This window comes from Tachysurus vachellii, chromosome 8 (genome assembly GCF_030014155.1).
Source record: "Tachysurus vachellii isolate PV-2020 chromosome 8, HZAU_Pvac_v1, whole genome shotgun sequence".
Taxonomy (NCBI): Eukaryota; Metazoa; Chordata; class Actinopteri; order Siluriformes; family Bagridae; genus Tachysurus; species Tachysurus vachellii.
The window spans coordinates 7062696-7086366 of record NC_083467.1 but is presented as its reverse complement, the minus strand read 5'-3'; the positions used below and the strand labels follow the sequence as shown (position 1 = coordinate 7086366).

Genomic DNA, 23671 nt, shown 5'->3' with positions numbered 1-23671 from the left:
TCTGTCCTTCAAGCTCATGTCAGGGCTGTAGAAGAGGACGTTGTTATCATCATCATCGGACTCTGACTCGAGCGCAACTGTGTATCTCACATTGGCTGGGTGATACTCGCCGATTCTGGTGCTGTCACACAGTCGAGACTGAAGGGCCAGCTGGAACAATTATACACAATTAAACTTCACAAGAACAAGCATCAGTGTACTCGAGTGTGTGTTTGTGTTTTTTTCTTACTTTTATTCCCGTATTGCTGAGCTGACTCCAGGTGTCCTTGCTAAAAACAAACGCATTTGCCAGGCCGTGCAGTGGAGCACTGAGCACATGCAGGAGTGTGAGGGAGAACACAGGTTCCTCAGGATACAAAGCATTATGAATCCTACGGGCACGCAAGACATCCATTAACAATGCAATATCTATCATATCCTCTGTTGTCAATACAAGTGTCAATGCATGCTTACCGATTTAAAAGTGGGAAAATTGAGACCAACAGATATACTGAGGGATACCATTTCAGATTTCGGATTTCCTCAACTAGAGACATCTAAAACAAGAGAGAGGCAGAGACTGACTTAACGTTCACATGACCAAGCAGCAACTCATGTCACTTGTTGTTTATCTCTTCTGGATGTGTTGCAAGCACTACAGTTGGTGCATGTGAGGAGTTTTAATAACCAAAATATAGAACCTATAGAAGAAAATGCTACAGACATACATAGGTATGCTTGCTAGCGTGGACGTAGAGTCAGTCGCTGTTGTTACAACCACAGAAATAACTCATGAGGAAAAAAAAAAACCATGGCGTTATATTAACAATAATAAAACCAGGTTATTATTTTAGACTTAGATCACAGACTCACCTTCCTCCTCTCCCTCTCTGGGTTAAAGGTGCCAAACCAGGACTGCATCTATGAGCAAAATATTAAATTATTTATTTGAGTTTCTAAAATGACAAAAATCCAATATATAAAATCCAATATATTTGTCTAATTGATAATGACTGTGTGTGTGTTTGTGTGTGTGTAAATCATGATTAAGAAGAACGTTCTAGTATCTGGTATGCTGCCCATTGGAGGTTCAGCCCTGCCCTTGGGCATCAGAGTGACAAGAAGACAAATGACCCAGTGAGGTTTGTGCAGGTTTGACAACCGTGGCTTGCTTGTATTTTATAGCATTGCAACACCTCAAAATACTTAGAAGGAGCAACAGAGATTGTACCAATTTTGACAAACTCACCCTCTTATTGGTCACACAAATGATTCGTGTATAACAGCAAATCATAAGGAAGATGAGGGTGAAGAGCGGGATGTACCATCTGCATAGAAAAGAAAAAGGATGAAAAGATATTCGAAACAACCATCAACTAACAGAACTGATTACGAACACTCTATAACTACAGCCTAAAAAAAAAAAAAACTCAGACATACCAAAGTGCACATACTCATTTTAAAATTATACACAAAACTGGAATCCTGGTACCAGCTCAGAAAACATCTAGAAGCAACAAAACAAGCTGGCTTTCTGGGCAGGAAGGATGACATGCTCTGTTTGTCTCCTGTCAGTCATAGGAACACCAAATATGGGTGTCTGTGAGCTCATGAATGCGGACGAGGGCAGATAGCGCTTTCCTGTGTTATGTTGCCCTGTGATACAGCATAAACAGCTGTACAAAAACTTATGTATCTCAAAAGGAAGCACAGAATATTCTTCACCCTTCTAATCAGGAGTAATCAGATGATAGTGGAGAGCGGGCTGGTGAGCAGGAATTAAACACAAAATTTCTTTTGACCTTTTCTAAGTGACCTTTCGAGTAAAACGTGAACAACTTCCTGCTCTGGATTCCGGATCAGCTCGTCATCTTAATTACAATTATAATCTGCCAGGAGTAACAGTTAATGCCTTCAGAGTTCAGAATAGGGCTCTGAAGTATATTACATACATACTTATTATATTAAGTATATTACTCTTGTAAATTCTCTGTAATATCATATAGACCAGAATGATTACAATCATCTCATGAATTATTCATTCATTCTACCGCTTATCCGAACTACCTCGGGTCACGGGGAGCCTGTGCCTATCTCAGGCGTCATCGGGCATCAAGGCAGGATACACCCTGGACGGAGTGCCAACCCATCACAGGGCACACACACTCACTCTCATTCACTCACGCAATCACACACTAGGGACAATTTTCCAGAGATGCCAATCAACCTACCATGCATGTCTTTGGACCGGGGGAGGAAACCGGAGTACCCGGAGGAAACCCCCGAGGCACGGGGAGAACATGCAAACTCCACACACACAAGGTGGAGGCGGGAATCGAACCCCGACCCTGGAGGTGTGAGGCGAACGTGCTAACCACTAAGCCACCATGCCCCCCCATCTCATGAATTATAATTGCTTGAATTTTTTGCTGTCTTCCCCAACAGCTTCTTTAAACCGCTGCAACTGACACCACAACTGCATTTTAATGAAACCAGACAGTGTTGACTTGTGGCTAAGCAATGGTTTATCGAGCTGCATACCTTCAGCTGACGTTATCTGGCCACACATCAGTACAGTACTCTGTGTTTATGCAGTTATGATGGGGATACAAACGTTTAAGCAAAAACTATCAATGGATTTAAAAAAAAAATAAAAATAAACATGATTCATGCTATCCTGTTAAGTCTGGGTTGAGAGACTAAGCTATACAAACTATAACAATAGGAAAGCTATAGCGGTGGGTCCGTTTTTATTATAGCACCATTTTTACATACCTTTATGTCATGGAAAAACAAAGGAGTGTGGTTGGGCTTTTGCAAATCTCAGTCAAATGTCCTTGTTAAAACAGGCCATACTGTTGAGGAAAATAAGCAACCCCTCTTGTCACAACCAGATGTCTGGCTTAAAAAAACTAGCTAAGCTAGTAGAGAAAAGTGTCTCCTGTGCCTGAGAATACCATTGGCATGCAGTGAGAAATGCTGATGACAGATTTGTTTTTGACAACCTTTCCCCAAAAGGGAAAAAAAGAGAGAGAGAGAGAGAGAGAGAGAGAGAGAGAGAGAGAGAGAGAGAGAGAGAGAGAGAGAGAGAGAAAATTCCTAACATTGCGACCGACTCAGCTACATGCCTCATTCAAATTAGCAGAAAGAACAGAAGACAGACAAATTCACAATCACTCATCAATAGTCTCATTAAAATCCCAAATCAAATGTAGGTGTCACTTACATGCCAAATCTCCAGGCCACATGGTCATCTGTGATCCAGCTAAATCAAAGAGAAACAGATGAACAGAGACGTGTTGACGAAACGAAAATCTGAAAACAGAATGTAAAAAGATCAAATCTGGGAAACAGAATGAAGATGGCTGGAGAACGTTACAGCGGAGATTGTAAGCTTATATACTCTATAAAGCCATAAGAAAACGTTTAGAAAAAATGTGCACGCACGGCTTTGAACAGTAAAGAGTTCAAGCTGTTGTTCAAGGGCACAAAAGTCTCTCGAACATCATTACAAAATCTGAGCCCTGCATGGTATAAAAAAAAAAAGAAACTAGACGAAAACCTGATTCCCTAAAATAATCTGACTCTTGTGTTTACTGTGACACTGTTATCTCTCATTCCTTGGGGTCAATGTAATCAAACCTCCGGTACACCGAATATTAAGTGACCTCAGTTCCCATCGTTCTGGATTTGTCTGGAGCTGTCTGGTAAACAGTTCATTCTATTGCTGAGAGATGAACACGGGAGAGTCATTTTTGTGAAGGGTCGGAGAGATCTGGCTTGCAATATGAGTGATGATACATGTATTTTTGCACCATAAGACACCCAATGAAGCTTTTTCTACATTCAGACATGTTCATTTTTGCAAAACAACATCAGTGCATTGTAAGATGCCCAAGTAGACTTTTTTCTACATTCAAATGAGACCTATCTATATCACACTCATTTAGAATTAAAGTCATTTAACTGAGACAAAGTTATTTTCATATTTAAATAGCAACAGCCATCTCAATACTTGCCAAACATTTTGGCTGCATTCTAATGAGAGAAATGACATTTTTTAGATTTCGCAAGAGCAGTGAAATCTGGTGTGTGTGTTGTCAGTGCAATTACACATACAGTGGTGCAGGTGCAGGCTGTGAGGGATGTGTGATTATTCGTTTTAATTCCCGTTCATGTGAGAATAACGAACAAAGGTTTTCATCTGTCATTGTCCTGTCTGTCATCGCGTCTCACACGAGAGGCTGCTCGTGCCAATCGCCTAACGTCACGTGACTCTGCTATGTGCTGCGACTGCGGCTCTTGCTGAACGGAACAGACATGCGTCACTTTATAACATCCGTTGTTCGACAGAAATACATTTATTGTAGCGATGTCTTTTTCACTTTAGGCTGCGTGAGGGGCTGGAACAAATTAGCTTCAGGGCCAGTTTCAGCCGTCGGGCCACCAATTGTATAGCCCAGCTCAACAGCTTACTGTGGATTCAAATCTCTCACTTGGAGAAAGCTTGGTCAATTACCATGAGCTTATAGTACTATTTCAACACGTCCTCAGGTCTTCCAGTGTCGCTGATGCTGCTGCTCAAACTATTCAGCCTCCCGGTATGGCTTATGGTGCTACTTAAAGCTACTCCAAATGTCTCACCAGTATGGCTGATATTGTTACTAAACCTTTCTCAAAGGATCAATGCAAGTGTCAGACTCCCTATAAGATGCATCCGTTTTGCTGTGTCAAACCTTACACAATCAGGCCACTGAGATCTCTTGGCAGTGGGTCCCCAGGCTGCGAGGCTCAGCAGGTGGCACATGGCATGATGGAGCTTCTACTTCCACCAGTCGTTAGGACTCTTAATTAATTGTGTTTTATGATTTGAATTTCGTCTTTATTGACCAATAAACAATTTAAAATGAAATCTAATAAACATCACCCTTTGGTGTCCTAATCTCACCCATGTTGTCACATATACAATTGCAGCTGAGGCCATATGTGAGTTAAGATAAGCACAAAAAATACACTACATCCGCCTCCAACATTAGTAACTCACCACCAGGCTCCAGCTGGACCATAGTATCCTTTCATCAAGGGGAGAATGGACATAACAAGAGGGATCCCCCATGCTACAATATGGTACGGTCTGAAAGACAACATTAAGTCAATGCAATGTAAGTCTAAAAAATGTGAATGTAATGAGGTGTAATCCTGTGCAAATGTTCCTTACATCTCATAATGTTCAGTTCTGTACTCCCTGACCAGGTTCAGGTAAAGATTCAGAGTAATGAGACAAACCCAGGCAAGAGCACTCCAGTCTGCAACACACAATCATAACACAACAATATATACACCCATAGCACAGCAGTCATGTATGCATCAAACACAAATACACAACATACAGAGCTCTGATCACTAAAAGGTTAACAACGACAAAAAGGATCGTTCCTGAACATTTAGACAAACTCACCAAAATATGTTAACCACCAAGCTTGGAAATCACACAGAGAGCCCTCGGGATGAGACTCTCCCTGTACACAGAGAGAGATCAGGAATATTTAACATAAAATTTAGATTGTAGACTGAAAAGAAAAAAAAAAAGCAAAAAAAAAAACAACAAAAACACCAGGTTAATTAACATAGAATATAATTTAGTGAAAGAAGTATGAAAGATTACATGGATTTCTTTGTTTGTTAATTTATGAGTTAGAAATTTGCTATGAACTTCCTGCATTCTAATTATACCTATTAACTGCTTCAAGGAACAATTTGATTTTGTACAGTTATATCACTAAAGAACTAATCAGCAGAAAGGAGGAGGGAAACGAGGGAAACTGAAATGAGACACACTCACATACATATAGATGCTTTTACCATTTAATTAACCTGAGCAACTCACCATGACATATGCAACACTGTCAAAGAATGCTGCTATGGTTAGACTGGCTATCATTTTCTGGAAAGAGAAAAGACCAGAACAGTGACAGGAAAAGATACGATCTAAAATGTTTTCTTTCATATTGCTCACTCAAAAAGAACACTTTGCTCAACTTGGCCTATGAAACATTATATACAACTTTACTAAAATATTTATAATGCCTTCTTTGCTTATGTTATTCTTTTGGCTGCTCTTTCTTGGTGACTTCACACCGAATCACATGGTCCACATATTTAATTTGGTGCAGGATATTATGCCGGATTGCCTTCCTGACACAACACTTTCATTTTATCTGGGCTTGGGCCCAGCACTGAGAGTTAGGTCTTCAGTTCAGCATTCTGAGAGTTAGGTCTTCAGTTCCTGGGTTAGGTCCCTGCCTGGGAATTGAACCTGGGTCACGGCAATGAGAGCACAGGATACTGCCGATGGACCACCAGGAGGCTCGACCTCTGTGCTTATTCATTCATTCATTCATTCATTCATTCATTCATCTTCTACCGCTTATCCGAACTACCTCGGGTCACGGGGAGCCTGAGCCTATCTCAGGTGTCATCGGGCATCAAGGCAGGATACACCCTGGACGGAGTGCCAACCCATCGCAGGGCACACACACACACTCATTCACTCACGCAATCATACACTACGGACAATTTTTCAGAGATGCCAATCAACCTACCATGTATGTCTTTGGACCGGGGGAGGAAACCGGAGTACCCGGAGAAAACCCCCGTGGCACGGGGAGAACATGCAAACTCCACACACACAAGGTGGAGGCGGTAATCGAACTCCGACCCTGGAGGTGTGAGGCGAACGTGCTAACCACTAAGCCACCGTGCCCCCCTCTGTGCTTATAAGATATATATATATATACACACACACACACACACACACACTAATGATACACACACTACCTGACCCAATGAGTTGTATCGTCGCAGAAGCCATATCACAAATAACATGAAAAGGCTGTGAAGAGAAGGAAGGATATTAGCTCAGACAGTAAAAAGAACCACAGCACTCAAGACAAACATATAAGGAGATTTAAATATGCTAGCTACCATGCAACCAGAGAAAATGCACCAGTGGATCTTTTTACTGCAAGAATCACATCCTGTGAGGGGGAAAAAAAAAAAAGAATAAAATACACGTTTCATACCAATGTGTGTAAAAACAAATCTACTACACCACATCAAAAGCATGGGAAGGACTTTCAATTCAATTGTAATTACTGTAACTATGATCACAAGATTCTGGTCAAGTTAAATTGAATTGTCCACTTCTTAGATCGTATTGTACTCAGGCTCAACAACATTTAACACAAGAACTCCACAAATCGTCATCTCTACCATTTCCATATTTAGATGATAAACACAGAAGTAAACACCGAAGAGGTGACGTTATATTATTTCATTCATTCCTCCCTCTCTCACTCCCTTCCTTCCCTCCCTCCAACATTAAGGCCACTTAATCAGTAAAAATGTTGAAAGACAAGTTCACTGACAGCTCTCGCTGGGGAGAGGCTTCAGCTTTACAGGGCAACTATTCTGTACACATGTTTCGTACATTCTGATACCTCAGATATCATCTAATCATAACTAGAGTTAGAGCTGGTGTTGATTTTCAGGATTCCATTCTCACTTGTTCGGAGCAAACTTTTCTACACAACAAGATTTTATTCTAAACCAAACAGAAATAGTGGCATCAGTGATTATTTCATTTTAAGAACATGACCATAGAACTAATCAATGATTTGCTGATTGTTTATGTCGTTTTAATAAAACATTTGAACGCAACATGATTAAAGGTCCTGAATGCTTCAATCAAAGGTGGGATCTGGTAGCGCAGTGGTTAAGGTGGTTCCAAGTTGCCACTGCAGGGCCCCTGAGAAAGGCCCTTAACCCTCAATTGCTTAGGTGTATAAACTGAAATGCTGTAAATGTAAATGTCTTAAACTTTAATTGTAAAACAGGTCTAATTCTGTCAGTGTCTGTCTTGATGAATTTGTCAGTCTAAAAGGGCTACTCTTAAATAAATAAATAAATAAATAAATAAGCATTAGCAACATAATTTTCCACGGATGATTTACAATATACTGTCATTTTGGAAATGTAAACCCCTTAGTTACGAAATAAAAGTTTAACCCTAAGTGAAACTGAGGACAAGTAGAGAGAGAGAGAGAGAGAGAGAGAGAGAGAGAGAGAGAGAGAGAGAGAGAGAGAGAGAGAGAGACACACACAGAGACACACAGAGACACAGAGAGAGACAGAGAGAGAGAGAGAGAGACAAACAGACAGACAGAGCAGAGAGAGAGAGAGAGAGAGAGAGAGAGAGAGAGAGAGAGAGAGAGAAATACACACACAGAGAGAGAGAGAGAGAGAGAGAGAGAGAGAGAGAGAGAGAAACAGACAGACAGAGCAGACAGAGAGACACACAGAGAGAGACAGAGAGAGAGAGAGAGAGAGAGAGAGAGAGAGAGAGAGAGATACACAGAGAGAGAGAGAGAGAGAGAGAGAGAGAGAGAGAGAGAGAGAGAGAAATACACAGAGAGAGAGAGAGAGAGAGAGAGAGAGAGAGAGAGAGAGAGAGAAATACACAGAGAGAGAGAGAGAGAGAGAGAGAGAGAGAGAGAGAGAGAGAGAGAGAGAGAAATACACAGAGAGAGAGAGAGAGAGAGAGAGAGAGACAGACAGACAGACACACAGAGAGAGACAGAGAGAGAGAGAGAGAGAGAGAGAGAGAGAGAGAGACAGATGACACTTCCGGCTCCTTAGTGAGCCAACTCATTTGGCTCAACTCATTCATAAGGCTAAACTAGCGTCATAAAAGTTTACGCTACCTTTCAATTCATTCCAACTGCAACACACAACAGAAGTATATAGACAAATGTAATCAGTGTGTTATTGTCTACTGTTTGTGTACTTGCTTATGAAAAGTCTTTAATTTATAGTGATAATCACATCCCATAATAGGGACATACAGTACATCTATATCTAAAGTACATATACATATGAGTGAGTCATCTCTAACCTTCACCTTAAACACTTTCTGTACATTCACTGTCTGTTAGTTGTTAATGTTTTAGCTCACTGAATCTGGATGTCCATCCACCCCTCCATCCACCCCTCCATCCACCCCAAACCCACACACAGGCCTGTGTCAGTTACTCACACATCGATAATCACTCGGATCTGCAGTGAAAAAACTACATCGAGAACTACTGTTCTTGTCTGTCTCGGCTGAAGGGCCGTTTTCCACATTTTCCATACTTATTTAGTCTAACAGTTAGCCGTTTAGCGATATGTTGCTGTCTTCATTTATTTACATCATGTGAGCTCGCAACAAGCCACATTGCTGAGTTACTACGGTGTGCGGAGAGGGACAAACTGCACCAAACGCTTTAATTCTAGGGCGCATTAATTCTAGGGCGTTCTCATGCCAGATATTTATATATGTATGTATGTGTGTGTGTGTGTGTGTGTGTGTGTGTGTGTGTGTGTGTGTGTGTGTGTGTGTGTGTGTGTGTACGTATTTATGTGTGTGTATGTATGTATGTATGTATGTATGTATGTATGTATGTATGGTATGTATGGTATGTATGTGAGTATGTATGTATGTATGTATGTATGTATGTATGTATGTATGTATGTGTGTATGTATGTGAGTATGTATGTATGTATGTGTGTGTATGTATGTATGTATGTATGTATGTATGTATGTATGTATGTATGTATGTGAGTATGTATGTATGTATGTATGTATGTATGTATGTATGTATGTATGTGTGTGTATGTATGTATGTATGTATGTACCAAGAGCACCTTAAAAACCACAACAAATTCCTTGTGTCTGAAGACACTTGGAGAATAAACCTGATTCTGATTCTGATTCTGATTCAGTATAGCTCTCTGCTGAGTGGACACCAGGACTGTTATGTTATAATATGTTTTATTGTGTTCACTTGCACAGTGAAATGTAGTCAGCGTAGTAACTGGTAGTTTGTTTCCGAAAGCATTTTCCTCTTGTGTTATGAAAGGTAAGACAGTGAAGAACACGTTACAGTCACAACACATTCCACGTTGGCTTGTCTTCCTTTATCTATAGCAAAGCATTGAACCTGTATTTTGTAATGATGTGTTTTGCATCTTTGACAGTGAATATTGGTATTCTGCCAGGTACTTTCTGTCTAAAGCATGATAAAATTCTAGTTCCCTTTTGTTTTGCTTTTGCTTTCCAAGTGGTCCACAAATGCATTTTTACTAACTTTTGTTGTTTGTTTATTCAAATTTGGTTTATTCAAATTTGGTCTGATCTTTAGCTGTTTGTGAGTTTCAGTACCAGCTAACTAAGGGAAATGGTACTCTCTCTCTCTCTCTCTCTCTCTCTCTCTCTCTCTCTCTCTCTCTCACTCACTCACTTTCTTTAGAGAATACCTTAAGACTGAATAATAATTAGTTTCATCCAAGTACCAATAAAAACTCTCACTAGGCTACTAAACACTGGGCTTAAGCAGCCTAAACAATCCAATTGTTCCCTTTGTTATTCCTATTGGGTCATTCATGTTAATCTATTCGTTTAACAAGAACAGAACAGAAATGCAAAAAATAATTAGACAAAGCCAACCTCATGGTTCGTCCATAATGTAATAAAAAACATTTCAGCTTTACATTGTAAAAGTTTACGCTCTTCTGTCATCTGACCAGCACTGATTTAAAGCAGTATACATTTATTTATTTGTATTTATGCTTCATATTTTGTTACACTATTAAGCCCATAAGATTTATGAACTGTGGTTATTTTGTTCTTTCTTAGTTTTTTTCAACATTTTAACATTAGTTTTTCTCCTGAAAATGAGCAAAACATACATGTACTTAATTTAAAATACACGTTAATCTATCTTTGATCCTTTTAAAAAAAAAAGAAGTAAAAATAACTATTTTGTATGGTTTTTATCAGAAAATGTTCCAAATGTTAAAAAAATGTTCTGCATTTGTCAAGTCAGTATGTGGATGTTTATTTAAATGACTATAATACTGTAAACTGTAAGAGAATAACCAACCCAACCTTTAACTTTTCGGTATTTTAGAATATTTTGTACCAGATCATTCTGTAATTCCTAGTTGTACAGCAGCATCTTTATATATTTGATTGCTTTGATTGTCCTGCCTCGTGATGACTTGCTTGCATAATTTATTAATATAATCCGATCAATCTAAAAATATTTTTATATACACATCAATATATTGTTGTCATTGTCACCTAAACAGGCAATTTTTGTGTCCTGAAACACAAATAATGTATCTCAATTCAAAATGGCTGATTTACTACAGGAAGTCATTATGTAAAATATTTCTAAAAGAACCACAAACATCGGTGTTGTTATCCAAGCATCCTGTACTTCGTGTAAGTTATTTCCTTATTCAACGTAAATATTATATACTTCTTCCAGACCTCCATCTATCCGTCAATGAGAATTAAAGATCACACAAACAAGCAGGAATAAATGTATTAAACATATAAGCTTTATTTTGCTATAAAATAATGTCAAATATAAAATAAATGTTTTGGACAAATGACAAAAAAAACAAAAAACAAACATCTCAAGGAGCTCTTCATAACTTGTACTTTTCCGAGCATTCCAATTCATTGACTTGCAGGTAGTTTCAAATCATTTTCCTTTCAGTGAAACTACCTATGAATAGGTTACACAATAAAAATAAATACATTCAACTGTAAATACATAAACTTTCTGTAGAGTTGAAGGGTTGATGCAAGAGAGAGATTGCATCACAAGACCAGAGTAGTCCTCTGCCCACTCTCTCTGTGCATAACAATATAACACGGTTCCCAAATACAGTGTATCTCAGGTATACAATTTAGTATAGTATCATTTGAGGAGTTAAGATATGTGCAAACAGGTAGGTGGCTTGACACTTGACATCAGCATTGGTCAACACCGAACATGACTTTAGTCCCAAAAGGAAATACTTTCAGTACCCCGGCATGAGGGTTTGAGCCTTCGCCAGTCTTTCTGTCTCATTGTCCCCATCCAGCTATGCCGATCTCTTGCTTGTAGCGGTCGGTGAGCTCGTTGGCGTGGCTGGTGAGTTTGGACAGTACACCGTACAGCCCCTTCAGATGGAATCGCAGCAGACTCTCCAACTCTGCAGGCTCGGCTGCTTTCTCCACAGGTCTTTGCGGTTCCTCGCTTCGCAGCACGGCTCCCCACTCGATCTCATTGCGAATGGTTTTTAGCTGGGTGTAGTAGGTGTACATGTCAGCCTCTGCGGCTCGCAGGTAATCTCCAGCCTCACCGGTGCACGCATGCGGCACGTCACGCAGCGGACTCGGCACCATCACCGTCTCGTCCATGTTGTTCACGGCGCCGATAAAGCGGTTCATAGCCGTGAACAGAGAATTCTTCTGGCTCTGAAGCTCAGTCATACGCATCATTTTTAAAATTCTCTTTAGGTAAAGCAAAACTCAAATAAATATATAAATAAAGAACCAAAACAGCCTACATAGGCTCACAGTCTATCTTCTTTGAGGTTGGATTTCTATCTTGACCTGATCTCCACCTGAAGCTTTTATAGTGAGGACTGGGCGTGGCCTCACAAACCGGTTAATCCGGATTACACCGAGAGAATAACCGGATTGATGAAACTATAACTCCTTGTGAAATACTTTTTTCTAATCACTTCAGATGGCTCCTTAACCATTTATATATGACATACAGTGACTTTGACTTTCTATCCAACAACATACTATTATATTCTAGGCTGATGTTAATTATCTAGGAGCTTTATTGTGGTTTTTTTTTTTTTTTTAACAAGTTAATTGATTGTATGACTTAAAATGATATGTTATTATATAATTAATGAACTGTAACAACGAGGACAAGAAAAAAATTATGAATATTAATACACTGACCTGTGGTGTGATTTATGAAACCTATCAAAAACTTTGGTCTTGAGTAAAGGGCGGGACATAATACTTTCTTCTCCAATCACATGCAAGTATTTGTGAACTGGAGTAAACTCACGACTACTGCTCCCTTTCAGCTGATACATAATGAAAGGGTACTTTTTTAAATTAAAGTTTAAAGGTTTAATTTGCATTACAGTTGACATAATCATTTTTGCATAGCTAGAGAGCCTTAGCTAAAGTATAATGTAATCCAATGCTTAGACTTTTAATTGTGTAACACATTAAATTAATGTTCGTAAATTAAATTTTCACTTTCTCATTTAGTTATTTTATGCCACTTCATTGCAAAGAATTACCCATAGCAAATATCATTTTTCAACATGTGGTGAACAAATATGTTCATTTGAATAAAGTTTTGAACTCATGCTTTTGTGGTTCTGTTGTTGATATGCAACATTGTGTGTGCGTATGCCTCTGATTTGATCTGTAAAGTTTTGATAGAATTTTTTGAGTACTTTGAGTAAGAATCAACTACCCTCAACACACACACACACACAATGGCAGAGGCTGCTTTAAATGTAAACAGTGATGATTGATATATTCACTAGTTATAGGGGTTTCAGTCAAAACAGACATTAAACACACAATGAAACTGTGTCTCAATTGAGATGCTTCTGGCATTATGAGAATGTCTCATTGGGCAAAAACCTGCTCCACTACTTTAGCCATTTATGGCTCTTTCTGTACCACTCCCTTCCGATAGTTCTCTCTTGCTCGCTTCCTTTCACACAGAAGTGTAGCTAATATCTGTAGATCATGTTGAACAAACCTTTTGTCAAGGTCAAAGCAGGGATGCAAATTCACGAGACCCTCCCAACCTTCCAACACACACACACACACACACACACACACACACACACACACACACACACACACACACACACACACACACACACACACAGACACACACCTGTATTCAGTAGTTTCACAAAGCACAACCAACAGTCAGGACCAGAGCACTCAGATTTATGTATTCCTATAAATTCAATACAACTTATTTTTACTTGCATGGCTCTATTAATATGCAATATTTTTTGCAATATTTAATGCATTCATGAGTTTATCTGGAATGTAAAGTATATGATGATCCATATTTATTTATTAGTTTATATAAATCAGTCACCAAAATAAATTTAAAATAACTGAATTGAAACTGTCTGTCTGTCTGTCTGTCTGGTCTGTCTGTCTGTCTGTCTGTCTGTCTGTCTGTCTATCTATCACTTTCTGTAATACAACATTATATTACAGGTGAGCATCTTTACTGAACAGACATTAAACCAACACTTCATTAAACCAACAGACATATGTCACACACATAGCTTGTAGTAACTCCATAATTTAAATGTATCTGGCTGTGGAAAATTACAAGCTGGTGTTCATTTATTAATTTATCTTTACATTCTTCAATTCAGGCTTGTGATGGATCCAGAACCTGTCCTAGAAACACCGGGCACAAGACACGGAATAACCCCAATCCATGCACATGCTCATTCGCAAGCTGGCATTGTATAATTTTGTCCATGTGTCGGCCCATTTTCTCGGTTTATCTGGAGCTCTAGGTTGTTAAAATACTTTGAAAGCCTTGCCTTAGTAAGACTACATGTAATTAATGGGAAATTAATATAGCTTTATAACATTTCTCATCAAACTACTGATATTTTTAAAGATTAATGGCTTGTCCCACAATACTCTCTGAAATTCCTGTTGATCCTATCCTGTTGAAGTCCAAAAACACAGCTGCTTTATTTATGTTCAACCAATTAATTCACAATCGCTTGATTACTACTAATGGTGGAAAATGGTGAACAACAGACAAATAATTTTAGCTTATTGCCTTGTTTATATTGTAAAAATCTTGAAATCTTGTAATATCTTATATTCATCATTTAAGAATTTAAAACAATTTATATTACAACAATTGCAATATAGTAACAAAATTATCATCCTCAACATTTAAAATTGAAAATGTTAATTACATTTCACTAAAGCATTATTTTTTCTAAAAGCACTGAACTGAGCAGGAATTAAGAGAGGAATTCTGAGAATTATTCAGTAGCACTGGAAGTAACTGACTAAAACTAAAATTATTATTTCTCACTGAACTGAATTCTAAGTTTCTATGTCAATGTCAACAAAGGGAAGGATTAAAAATGTGCATACACAATAAAGGAAAATAGACTGGAGAACATGATGAAATGTCAAAATGAAAGTGCGCATGATGACTGCAAAATATCCAGACTGGTGTAGCTGCAGTTTCAGTCTGATATCCAATCAGATAACAGAACAGAGTTAGTCTGTCTTATACAAGAAGAATATATATGGAAGATACTTCCACACATATATGGAAGATTCTGCTGTAGGTGAATGATCATAGACTTCATGGTTTCATGTAGCTGCCACCATCAGTTTAAAAAAAATACTTAAAGAAAAAAAATGTCCTGCCTTCCTCATTTAAAAAATAGCAGATATCTGTTTTTATGTCCCTTTATCTGTGGCACTTGCATGCAAAAAATCCTGCATGGTGTCCAATTTCAAACACTTTTCATGACAATCAAACATTTGTTGAGTGATAGGTTTTTCTGACCCAGGATGTAAAACACAATAAATATGCAGCCTTCAGTGTTTTTTAAGGGCTATCACAGTAGGACATTGTTAAGTCATTGTGTCTCAATAAGGAGTTTTGTGGAAACCATCTTGCCTGACCAACCCTAATGGGCGTTGATAGGTTTGGGGTAATGGGGTGTAAAGCTGTCACATCAGTACCTCCCAACTCCCGCTGTTAGGACAAGATGTACTAGATATATTTTGGGTATAGAACTGACTGCCTTTTGTTGTTAATGTCAAGGGAACAAATGATTCCTGCCAAACATCCAGTCACACATTCCGATGAGATCAGAATTCAAATTCATGATCTCTTATGTTTAATTATCAGGTTAGTATGGAGAAAGTGAGACAATGACCTGTCTAAACCAGTCCTACATTGATCAACTTTTTGGCATGCAACACCCCACACAGTGTAGGACATTGTAGCTTGATTATGTTATGTAAACATTTTTTTTTACCTCCACTTGTGAGAAGCTTTCCAATTCCAACCAATAATCCATTGTGTTGACTACTTGCGAACTGAGGCAAAGCTCAAAAAAAATAATATATATATATATATATATATATATATATATATATATATATATATATATATATATATATATATATATATGCATAAATATTTTGAGCCCAAAATGCTATTATATAGAATATAGACTATACGAAGCTTGCAAATAGATCATTATAAAATTAGGTCATTTTATTTTATGTTAGCTAGTCAACTGATACTAGTAAAATAATATAATAAAAGTAATAATACAAACTATAGCTCTTCTATGACTAAAGAATACTAGTTACTATAGGTAAGGAGCTGTTCTTCTTGGAATCCTGTACTGCCTCCAGGGTTGGTAAGATTCCCCAGGATACATTCTTGCCTGTGTCTGTGAGTGAGTGAGTGTGTGTGTGTGTGTGTGTGTGTGTGTGTGTGTGTGTGTGTGTGTGTGTGTGTGTGTGTGTGTGTGTGTGTGTGTGTGTGTGTGTGTGTGTGTGTGTGTGTGTATACATGTATACCGAAACTTCAGCCAGACATAAAAGTTGCATGTGATAAAATATTTGCAATTGAACTTGTTGTAAACACATGCACATGGAGGTATCCTGGCCATTCTTGCTGGCCATTGTGGTTAAAAGATAAAATCCTTTTTTTAAAGGATTTACAAGAATTCAGTTTGCATTCTGTTACATATCAGTGCTGTCCTGTCATTCCTGTTTACAGAGAGACACCATGCTTCCTGAGTGACATTAGCACGAGTGAGTAAGACAGAGCATATGCTAAATAAGTGCTTTAATTACATTCTGCTGGAAGGTTAGTGCACAGAAACATATATTTGTATAGTCATAAACACTCAGAAGTTGAGTTAGGGGCAAACCTTTTGGGTGTATATACTCAAATTGACACCCAATTTGGCCAGTGAAATAATTAATACAGTACTTTATCATCAATGGAATTTTACAAAAAGTTTATTGCAGTCACATGGCCAGAGTCAAAATAATCGGTCCATATTTGGAAGATAGGTTCTTATGTTCCCTCATCATTCCATTAAAAAGTTACCACAGATGCTTCTCTCACTTGCTGGTATGCAGTATGTTTATACAAAGACAAAAGTGGCTTATGGAGCTCAAATGTGTCAACAGAGCACATAAGCCTGGGAGCGTGATATCCAGAAGTGGTGTCCCAGATCTGGGATAACTTTGGCAGTGCACAGTTAGACCGTTCTGCTGATGTTATATCATTTATTTTGATTTTTATGAGACCAATTTGCAGACTTATCCCTGAGCTGTCAAGATCTGTTGTCCCAAATGGCGGCTTAGGTTTGGCACTCTGCCAGGTTATCTGAACCATACCTGGGTTTGACTAAGTGTTAAGTGAAGTGCAGGTTGAGGACTGATAGCACTCTAGAGGACACATTAAAATCATTTGTATCTGGTGCACTGCATAGTTCCTACAGTACTAGACTTACTGCAGAGACTGTTAGAAAGAAGAAAGTCCCTGTCCGCCCTTGCCAGATGCATTTGGCTGTAGTTGACATGTCTCACAAGTCCATGGGCGGAACTTTCCCAAAGAGCCTGCTGGGGGTATTTCACTATTGCGCCGGTGTCCTATATGAACTCCCCTTATGAGCATATGCAGAATGCTGAAACGAGTCAAGAGAAACCCACACTTGGGGATAACTCGTGTTGTGTGTATTGGTGGCCAGATCACTCCTGAGTGACCTTGTAGTTGCACCCAGAGTTTTTGCCTTATGTTGACTTTGCAGCATTCCGTATAAAGGTTCCTGCTGAGTGCTCCTTGTTATACCAGGTCCTACAAAACTAAACCTTTTCACACAGAGATCATGAGGAATAAAATATTCCAATCTTAATTCTGCCACCATCTCATCACTATCTTGAAGAGGACACTGGGGCAAAAGGTTATGAGAAGGGCCTTGGTCAAATTATATATGGTACCCACCATTATTGCTAGAGCCGGGCCTGATTATACTATTAATATACTAAGCAAGAGCTGCAAGGGTCTCTTAATGCAAAAATAATGAATCACTTATTACTAAATAAATATTCATAATTTAAACACAAACATTTTACCATAAACCCTTTGTCAAGAATATATATCTTTAAACACTAAAATGAAAATGGAGTGTAAAAAGTAACACAAATACAAAAAAGAAGCAAATGTGATATAATTTAATTTGCCCAGTTTTTACACATGCTGATTTTGCCCCCTGTAGGTTACCGCGTGAATTAATCCACAAGCAGCTTTCCAGGTTTAACCTGCCACACAGTGGAGCTGTTCTTTCAACTCTAAATCCATAAATCTAGTAAGTAATGTTAAACAAACTGATGAAATTGTCTAAACATTGAAGTGAAAGAGACATGGCTACTCTTTATTGCCTGTGAGATGTGAATAAGCGTGTTTTTCATATGCTTTGCAATGGAGTGGGCTCCTATCCCAGGTGTATTATTGGCTTGTACCTAGTATTTGTGGGATAGCCTTCTGCTCGGACGATGACCTTGAACAGGATAAGGTGACTACTCAAGATAAACTAATGAAGGAAGATTGATTTATTGAAAGACTTGTGTGTTACATGCTCTGGAGTTCAGTTGTGAAACATTACAGTTTCAGTTTGGGGATCTGAGGACTGTAGTCAGTCAGGATACATACAATCAACCCCTATAGAGAACGAAAAGAATTATGCATGAATACAATAAACATATTTATATGTGCTTATGTCCAAATTCACACATAATACCATAATGGTCCATTTGCGGTTTTCAGCTTCAGGAAACACCAGTGAGCGTGGTGAGTAGAAAACCTCATCGTCCACTTCTTCTGACTTTCGTGGTAGACAGTGCAAGAAAGTCCAATCTGGCGCTGCAACACTTCCTGTCTGAGAATCAGATCAGATTGCAGAATAGACTCAATCAGTTTGTAATTCCAACTCCTAATGTTTTTTCCTGATGAATAAAATTAGATGTTTCAGAAAGGGCAACTAATGAAGAATAATAAATAATAATAAAAAAATGTGTATTTTGCCTGGAGGTTTATTCATGAGCATACAGTGTGAGATGGAGGGTAATAAAAACAACCGAAAGCTGACAGTTCAAGAATTGCACAAACTGCAGAGGTGCCATCATCTGCAGTTTAGCCATAGCATCAATAATTGCTAAAGTAATATGGAAGACACATGAAAAACACACATTTCTGCTTGTTTGACAAAAGAAGGAGTCAGAACATGTTAGTAAACTTTGCTTGGCACAAAATCCAATTCACTCAAGGTGAAAGAACAGGATGTGAAAGATACACATACTGTACATTCTCTCCAAAATGCCTAGTGGTGGTCTGTGCAACTAAGGAACTTATTTGGAGAAATTATAATATGCAAAAGAGCTTATAAGGGGGGGCACGGTGGCTCAGTGGTTAGCACGTTTGCCTCACACCTCCAGGGTTGGGGGTTCGATTCCCGCCTCCGCCTTGTGTGTGTGGAGTTTGCATGTTCTCCCCGTGCCTCGGGGGTTTCCTCCGGGTACTCTGGTTTCCTCCCCCGGTCCAAAGACATGCATGGTAGGTTGATTGGCATCTCTGGAAAATTGCCCGTAGTGTGTGATTGCGTGAGCGAATGAGTGTGTGTGCCCTGTGATGGGTTGGCACTCCGTCCAGGGTGTATCCTGCCTTGATGCCCGATGACACCTGAGATAGGCACAGGCTCCCCGTGACCCGGGAACTTCGGATAAGTGGTCGAAAATTATAAGGTCGAAAGAGCTTATAAGGACTCATTTACCTGCATGGTGATCTGGTAGCCATGGAAGTCATTTAGCCTCTTTTTCTTTTCATCTTCCTGGCCCATGCTAATCCATGTGTCTGTCACCAGCACATTGCTGCCCCGAGCTGCCTCTATTGGCTCTGTAAAAAAGTGCAACTCTGTCCCAAACTACAGAATGCACACAGATATATTGACACGCATTATTCCCAAATCCATGATCATGACTTGTTATAACCAGAGGATGATTCCCACCTCCCGAATATTTCCAGATTACCCAGTTAAGTAGCTACAGTTTTAGCTGTGAGAGTTTAGAGTCAGAATTCATCATTTCTTTGATTAAACAGTAAAGTAAGAATGGCTCCTTGGGGTAGGATTTGTTTAATTGTATGCATTCTGTTTACCAGAAACAGGGATTTGTAAATGTGAAATTTTGTGTCAGTGCAATAAAAAAATTTAGTTAACCCAAGCACTTCCATCACCTGTTTAGAAAGACGCAGTGCCTCCTTAGTGACGTTATCATCTGGCTCATAACCCTGCGAATGAGAGCAAACACTGGATAAATGCTTTAATTACTTTCTGCTACATGATTTAGCGCATACATAAAAAAAAAAAAAAACATTTGGATAGTCATGGATATTCAGAAATTGAGTTGGGTCAAACCTTTGGGGTGGCTATTCTCAGATTGACACCCAATTTGGCCAATGACATCATGAAGGAATGGAGGACATTGTTACCATCACCTATCCATGACACTGTCAGGCCCTTCAAGGACCCATAATGTTCCTACAACAAAACAGAGCAAATGATAAGGAGACCATCAATGCCGGCTGAACATCTGTGTGAGTTTGTGCGTGTGTGTACCTGCAGTGTGAGTAGATCAGCTAGTATCTGTATAGGATGGTAAAGATCAGAGAGGCCGTTGATGATCGGTACTGATGCTTCCTTATCCAACTGCTGCAAAGTTGAGTGACTGTACACTCGGGCTAACACAATATCAGTCATGCTCGAGAGCACTCTGCAACACACATGCAAGGCTGATTTTTACTAGTGTGCATAAAGATGAAATATGCACCAGTTTAATCTGAGGATGTGTATGTACATGTCAGCAATATTAATATGTACATAAATTTGAGTTTAACCTGGCTGTGTCTTTTGTGCTCTCATTTACACCCAGGTGAATATCCTGAGGGGTGAGGAAACATGGGTGTCCACCCAACAGAGCAAACCCTGGACACACACACACACACACACACACACACACACACATGCTGTCTACGTGGCATTTTTGTCCTTTGCTTACATTCATTCACTATTCATTAGTATTCAGTGTGCTCATTGACCATGTTGCTTGATCCTCACCCACATTTCTCTTGCCTGAAACTCATACACACTTTACTAACTTTCATACACACACATTTTCTCTTTCGCACCTGTTTCAGTGGACATGCGGGTCCTTGTGCTTCTCTTCTCAAATATCATGGCAATAGATTTGCCTTGAAGGATTGGAAGATACTAAAAATAAACAAAAACAGACAAACATCATCCTCAAAGCCATTTCATATTTGTCTGGGCTAAGAACACCAAACGTACTAAATGATCATGAAAAATGCATGTGAAATTTTGCAGTCACTCTTGGATATATTTATACCTGTCCTTCATGCTTGATCCGATGCTTCAGGTCAGCAGACACCCTCAGGATGTGTCTGATCTCATCTGGGTTGAAGTCTTTAAGCGTCAGAAAACTGCACCCTTTCAGCTCCACAGATCCTAAGCATGTTCTCCCCAATCTAGTGTCATAAAACACAGTAGATATAATTTCCAGCTATACTGTCTACACACTAACAACAATCTACCAGATATCCTCACTTTATATAAACACACATTTTATAAACGCTTACCTAAAATTCCTTGCCTGTTTAGACTGGAGTGTTTTAAAACTGTGCATAAATGTATACCTTAGAGCAAGCATTGTCTTGGGGATTTGTTTTATAGCACCAAATAGAACAAAGCTGAAACTTTCAACTCAAACCCTCGTGCGCTTTCATCAGCCGAGGGCTGATTCTACATGTAAGACACGCCCAGAATGGGCGTGTAAACCCAGCCCACATGTACATGTGGTTGACATTTAACTGTTTAACTGCACCCGTGTAGAACTTCCCAATGGCTTGTGATTTTTCATGTAAGAAAAGAGGTAGAGGTTACTTATTATTCTGTTTGTCTAGACACTTGAATTAAATGACATATTGAAACAATGAGTATAATTCGAATTAAGTTTAAGCTATGTTCACACATGCAGAGATATTATTCGACTACTGGTTAGAAGAAGAAGAAGAAGAAGAAGAAGAAGAAGAAGAAGAAGAAGAAGTAAAGTCAGTAAAGCCTTTATTATTGGCACACATACATTACAGCACAGTGGAATATATTTCTCCGCATATCCATATGATGCAGCGCTTCTGAAGTACAGAGGGTTAAGGGCCTTGCTCAGGGGCCCAACAGTGGCAGCTTGGTTGTGCTGGGGCTTAAATCCTGACCTTTAATTAAACAACCTACAGCATTAATCACTTGAGCCACAACTGACAGTAATAATGTCGATCAGTTCCAATTTTGACTACAAATCAGCTTTCTTGGCATTAAAATGAAACCTTCTGGAGAGAGAGCATTTGTATATAAAATTCACCATTGAGTTATTGCGTCATTTATTATTCAATTATTTACATCACTAGGACTGCATGATAATTCCACAGCTACACCAGATTAGTAATGCTGTAAATTAGAATTAGTCATAATAGTGTATACAAATGTGTTATACTTCCTAGAGATATTCAAATTAATCTGCAGTATATAAATTAAACAAAAAATTAGTCCTTTGTGTAGAGTATATGGCATTGATTAATCATTTGACACAGGTAGGGGTCAGTCTCCAGTGTCCTGCTCATACAGAAGAGTCCCATGTTGATTATGCACCAGCTAAATTAAAGCACCAAAAATTGCATGCAAAATGGATTGTAAAATCTGCAAGGAATATGTAAGTTACCATAGATAAAAAAATAATAATAATAATGCTCAAATCAACTGATCTAAATACAGTTTTGTTATTTTTAATTTCATTTAAAGTTTTTTAATCGATCTCACTTCTCTTACAGGAATTATTATATTCCTGTAAGAGAATATAATACATTTCTTTTTTTTTTGCAGATTTTGAGGCTGCTTTTTACAGGAGGGGGTTTTAATCATTGTTTGATTCTAGCTAGAGGAGGTTTGTTTCTTGCTATAAGCTCATAGATTGCATGAAACCGAGAAGAGTTTGATAAGTACCGCCATGTTTTGTTTTTTTTTTAAACCAGTCTCAGTGGCAGTAGGCCGATCCTGAAACAACAATGGACTGAAGAAGCATTTGAATGGCTTCAATAGAAATAAATGTCAAGTTCTATTGTAAAGGAGAAATGTACAAGTCATGCTAGCAATGAGTACAGATATAAGCAGAGAATGATAGAGCAGGTTGATCAGACGTACACCAAGATTTTGTGTTTGTGTAATGGTATTAGTGTTCTATAGTTAAGATAAGATAAGATATACCTTTATTCGTTCCACAGTGGGGAAATTTTCTCTAGTTATATGACAAGACCTTGATGTGGTTATCTCCAGGTACAGATATCTCCTCAGTTTTCCTAGGATTCAGATTACCTGGGATGTCTACCAGACATGCTAAAATTTATACAAGAATGTCTGAGGAATGGAAAGAGAAAATTAATTGTTTAATACTCTAAGCTCTCAGCATCTGTTCTTTTGCCTGTTTTTTCTGGCTCTGTGCTGCAAATAATTGAAGCAGTACATGTCATTACCAATGAGGAAGATTTTTCCTTTCATCTTTTTTTGCTTCTCATCACCCTGTGCAACAAATGCAAATTAGCATCCCCACATA

At 38.7% G+C, this 23671-nt stretch overlaps 3 protein-coding genes across 3 annotated transcripts in view; all 3 read right to left on the bottom strand.

Moving 5' to 3' along the window:
- Positions 1-9264, bottom strand: part of si:dkey-100n23.5 — a 9370-nt gene extending 106 nt beyond the window's left edge. Inside the window, exons 1-13 of the mRNA XM_060875991.1 lie at positions 9074-9264; positions 6964-7016; positions 6817-6871; positions 5867-5923; positions 5438-5498; positions 5198-5285; positions 5024-5113; positions 3206-3244; positions 1229-1307; positions 853-900; positions 454-536; positions 230-371; positions 1-150 (exon numbers count right to left, since the gene is read on the bottom strand). The exon at positions 1-150 is cut by the window's left edge and continues 106 nt beyond it. Of these exons, the coding sequence (XP_060731974.1) occupies positions 1-150; positions 230-371; positions 454-536; positions 853-900; positions 1229-1307; positions 3206-3244; positions 5024-5113; positions 5198-5285; positions 5438-5498; positions 5867-5923; positions 6817-6871; positions 6964-7016; positions 9074-9169 (1041 nt within the window). The 5' untranslated portion in view covers positions 9170-9264. The remainder of the gene's footprint in view (positions 151-229; positions 372-453; positions 537-852; positions 901-1228; positions 1308-3205; positions 3245-5023; positions 5114-5197; positions 5286-5437; positions 5499-5866; positions 5924-6816; positions 6872-6963; positions 7017-9073) is intronic.
- A 2138-nt stretch (positions 9265-11402) lies between these two features.
- On the bottom strand, positions 11403-12474 carry mid1ip1a (MID1 interacting protein 1a). The gene has a single exon (XM_060877252.1). It carries the CDS (start codon positions 12353-12355, stop codon positions 11939-11941), a length of 417 nt encoding a protein of 138 aa, XP_060733235.1. The 5' UTR covers positions 12356-12474; the 3' UTR covers positions 11403-11938.
- A 5680-nt stretch (positions 12475-18154) lies between these two features.
- Positions 18155-21787, bottom strand: otc (ornithine transcarbamylase). The gene is made up of 10 exons (XM_060877251.1): positions 21648-21787; positions 21398-21536; positions 21180-21261; positions 20889-20976; positions 20611-20764; positions 20410-20532; positions 20229-20282; positions 19768-19917; positions 18739-18876; positions 18155-18659 (listed from the first exon to the last, which is right to left on the bottom strand). The coding sequence occupies exons 1-10, from the start codon at positions 21716-21718 to the stop codon at positions 18600-18602; spliced, it is 1059 nt and encodes a 352-aa protein (XP_060733234.1). The 5' UTR covers positions 21719-21787; the 3' UTR covers positions 18155-18599.
- Between the last annotated feature and the right edge of the window lie 1884 nt (positions 21788-23671).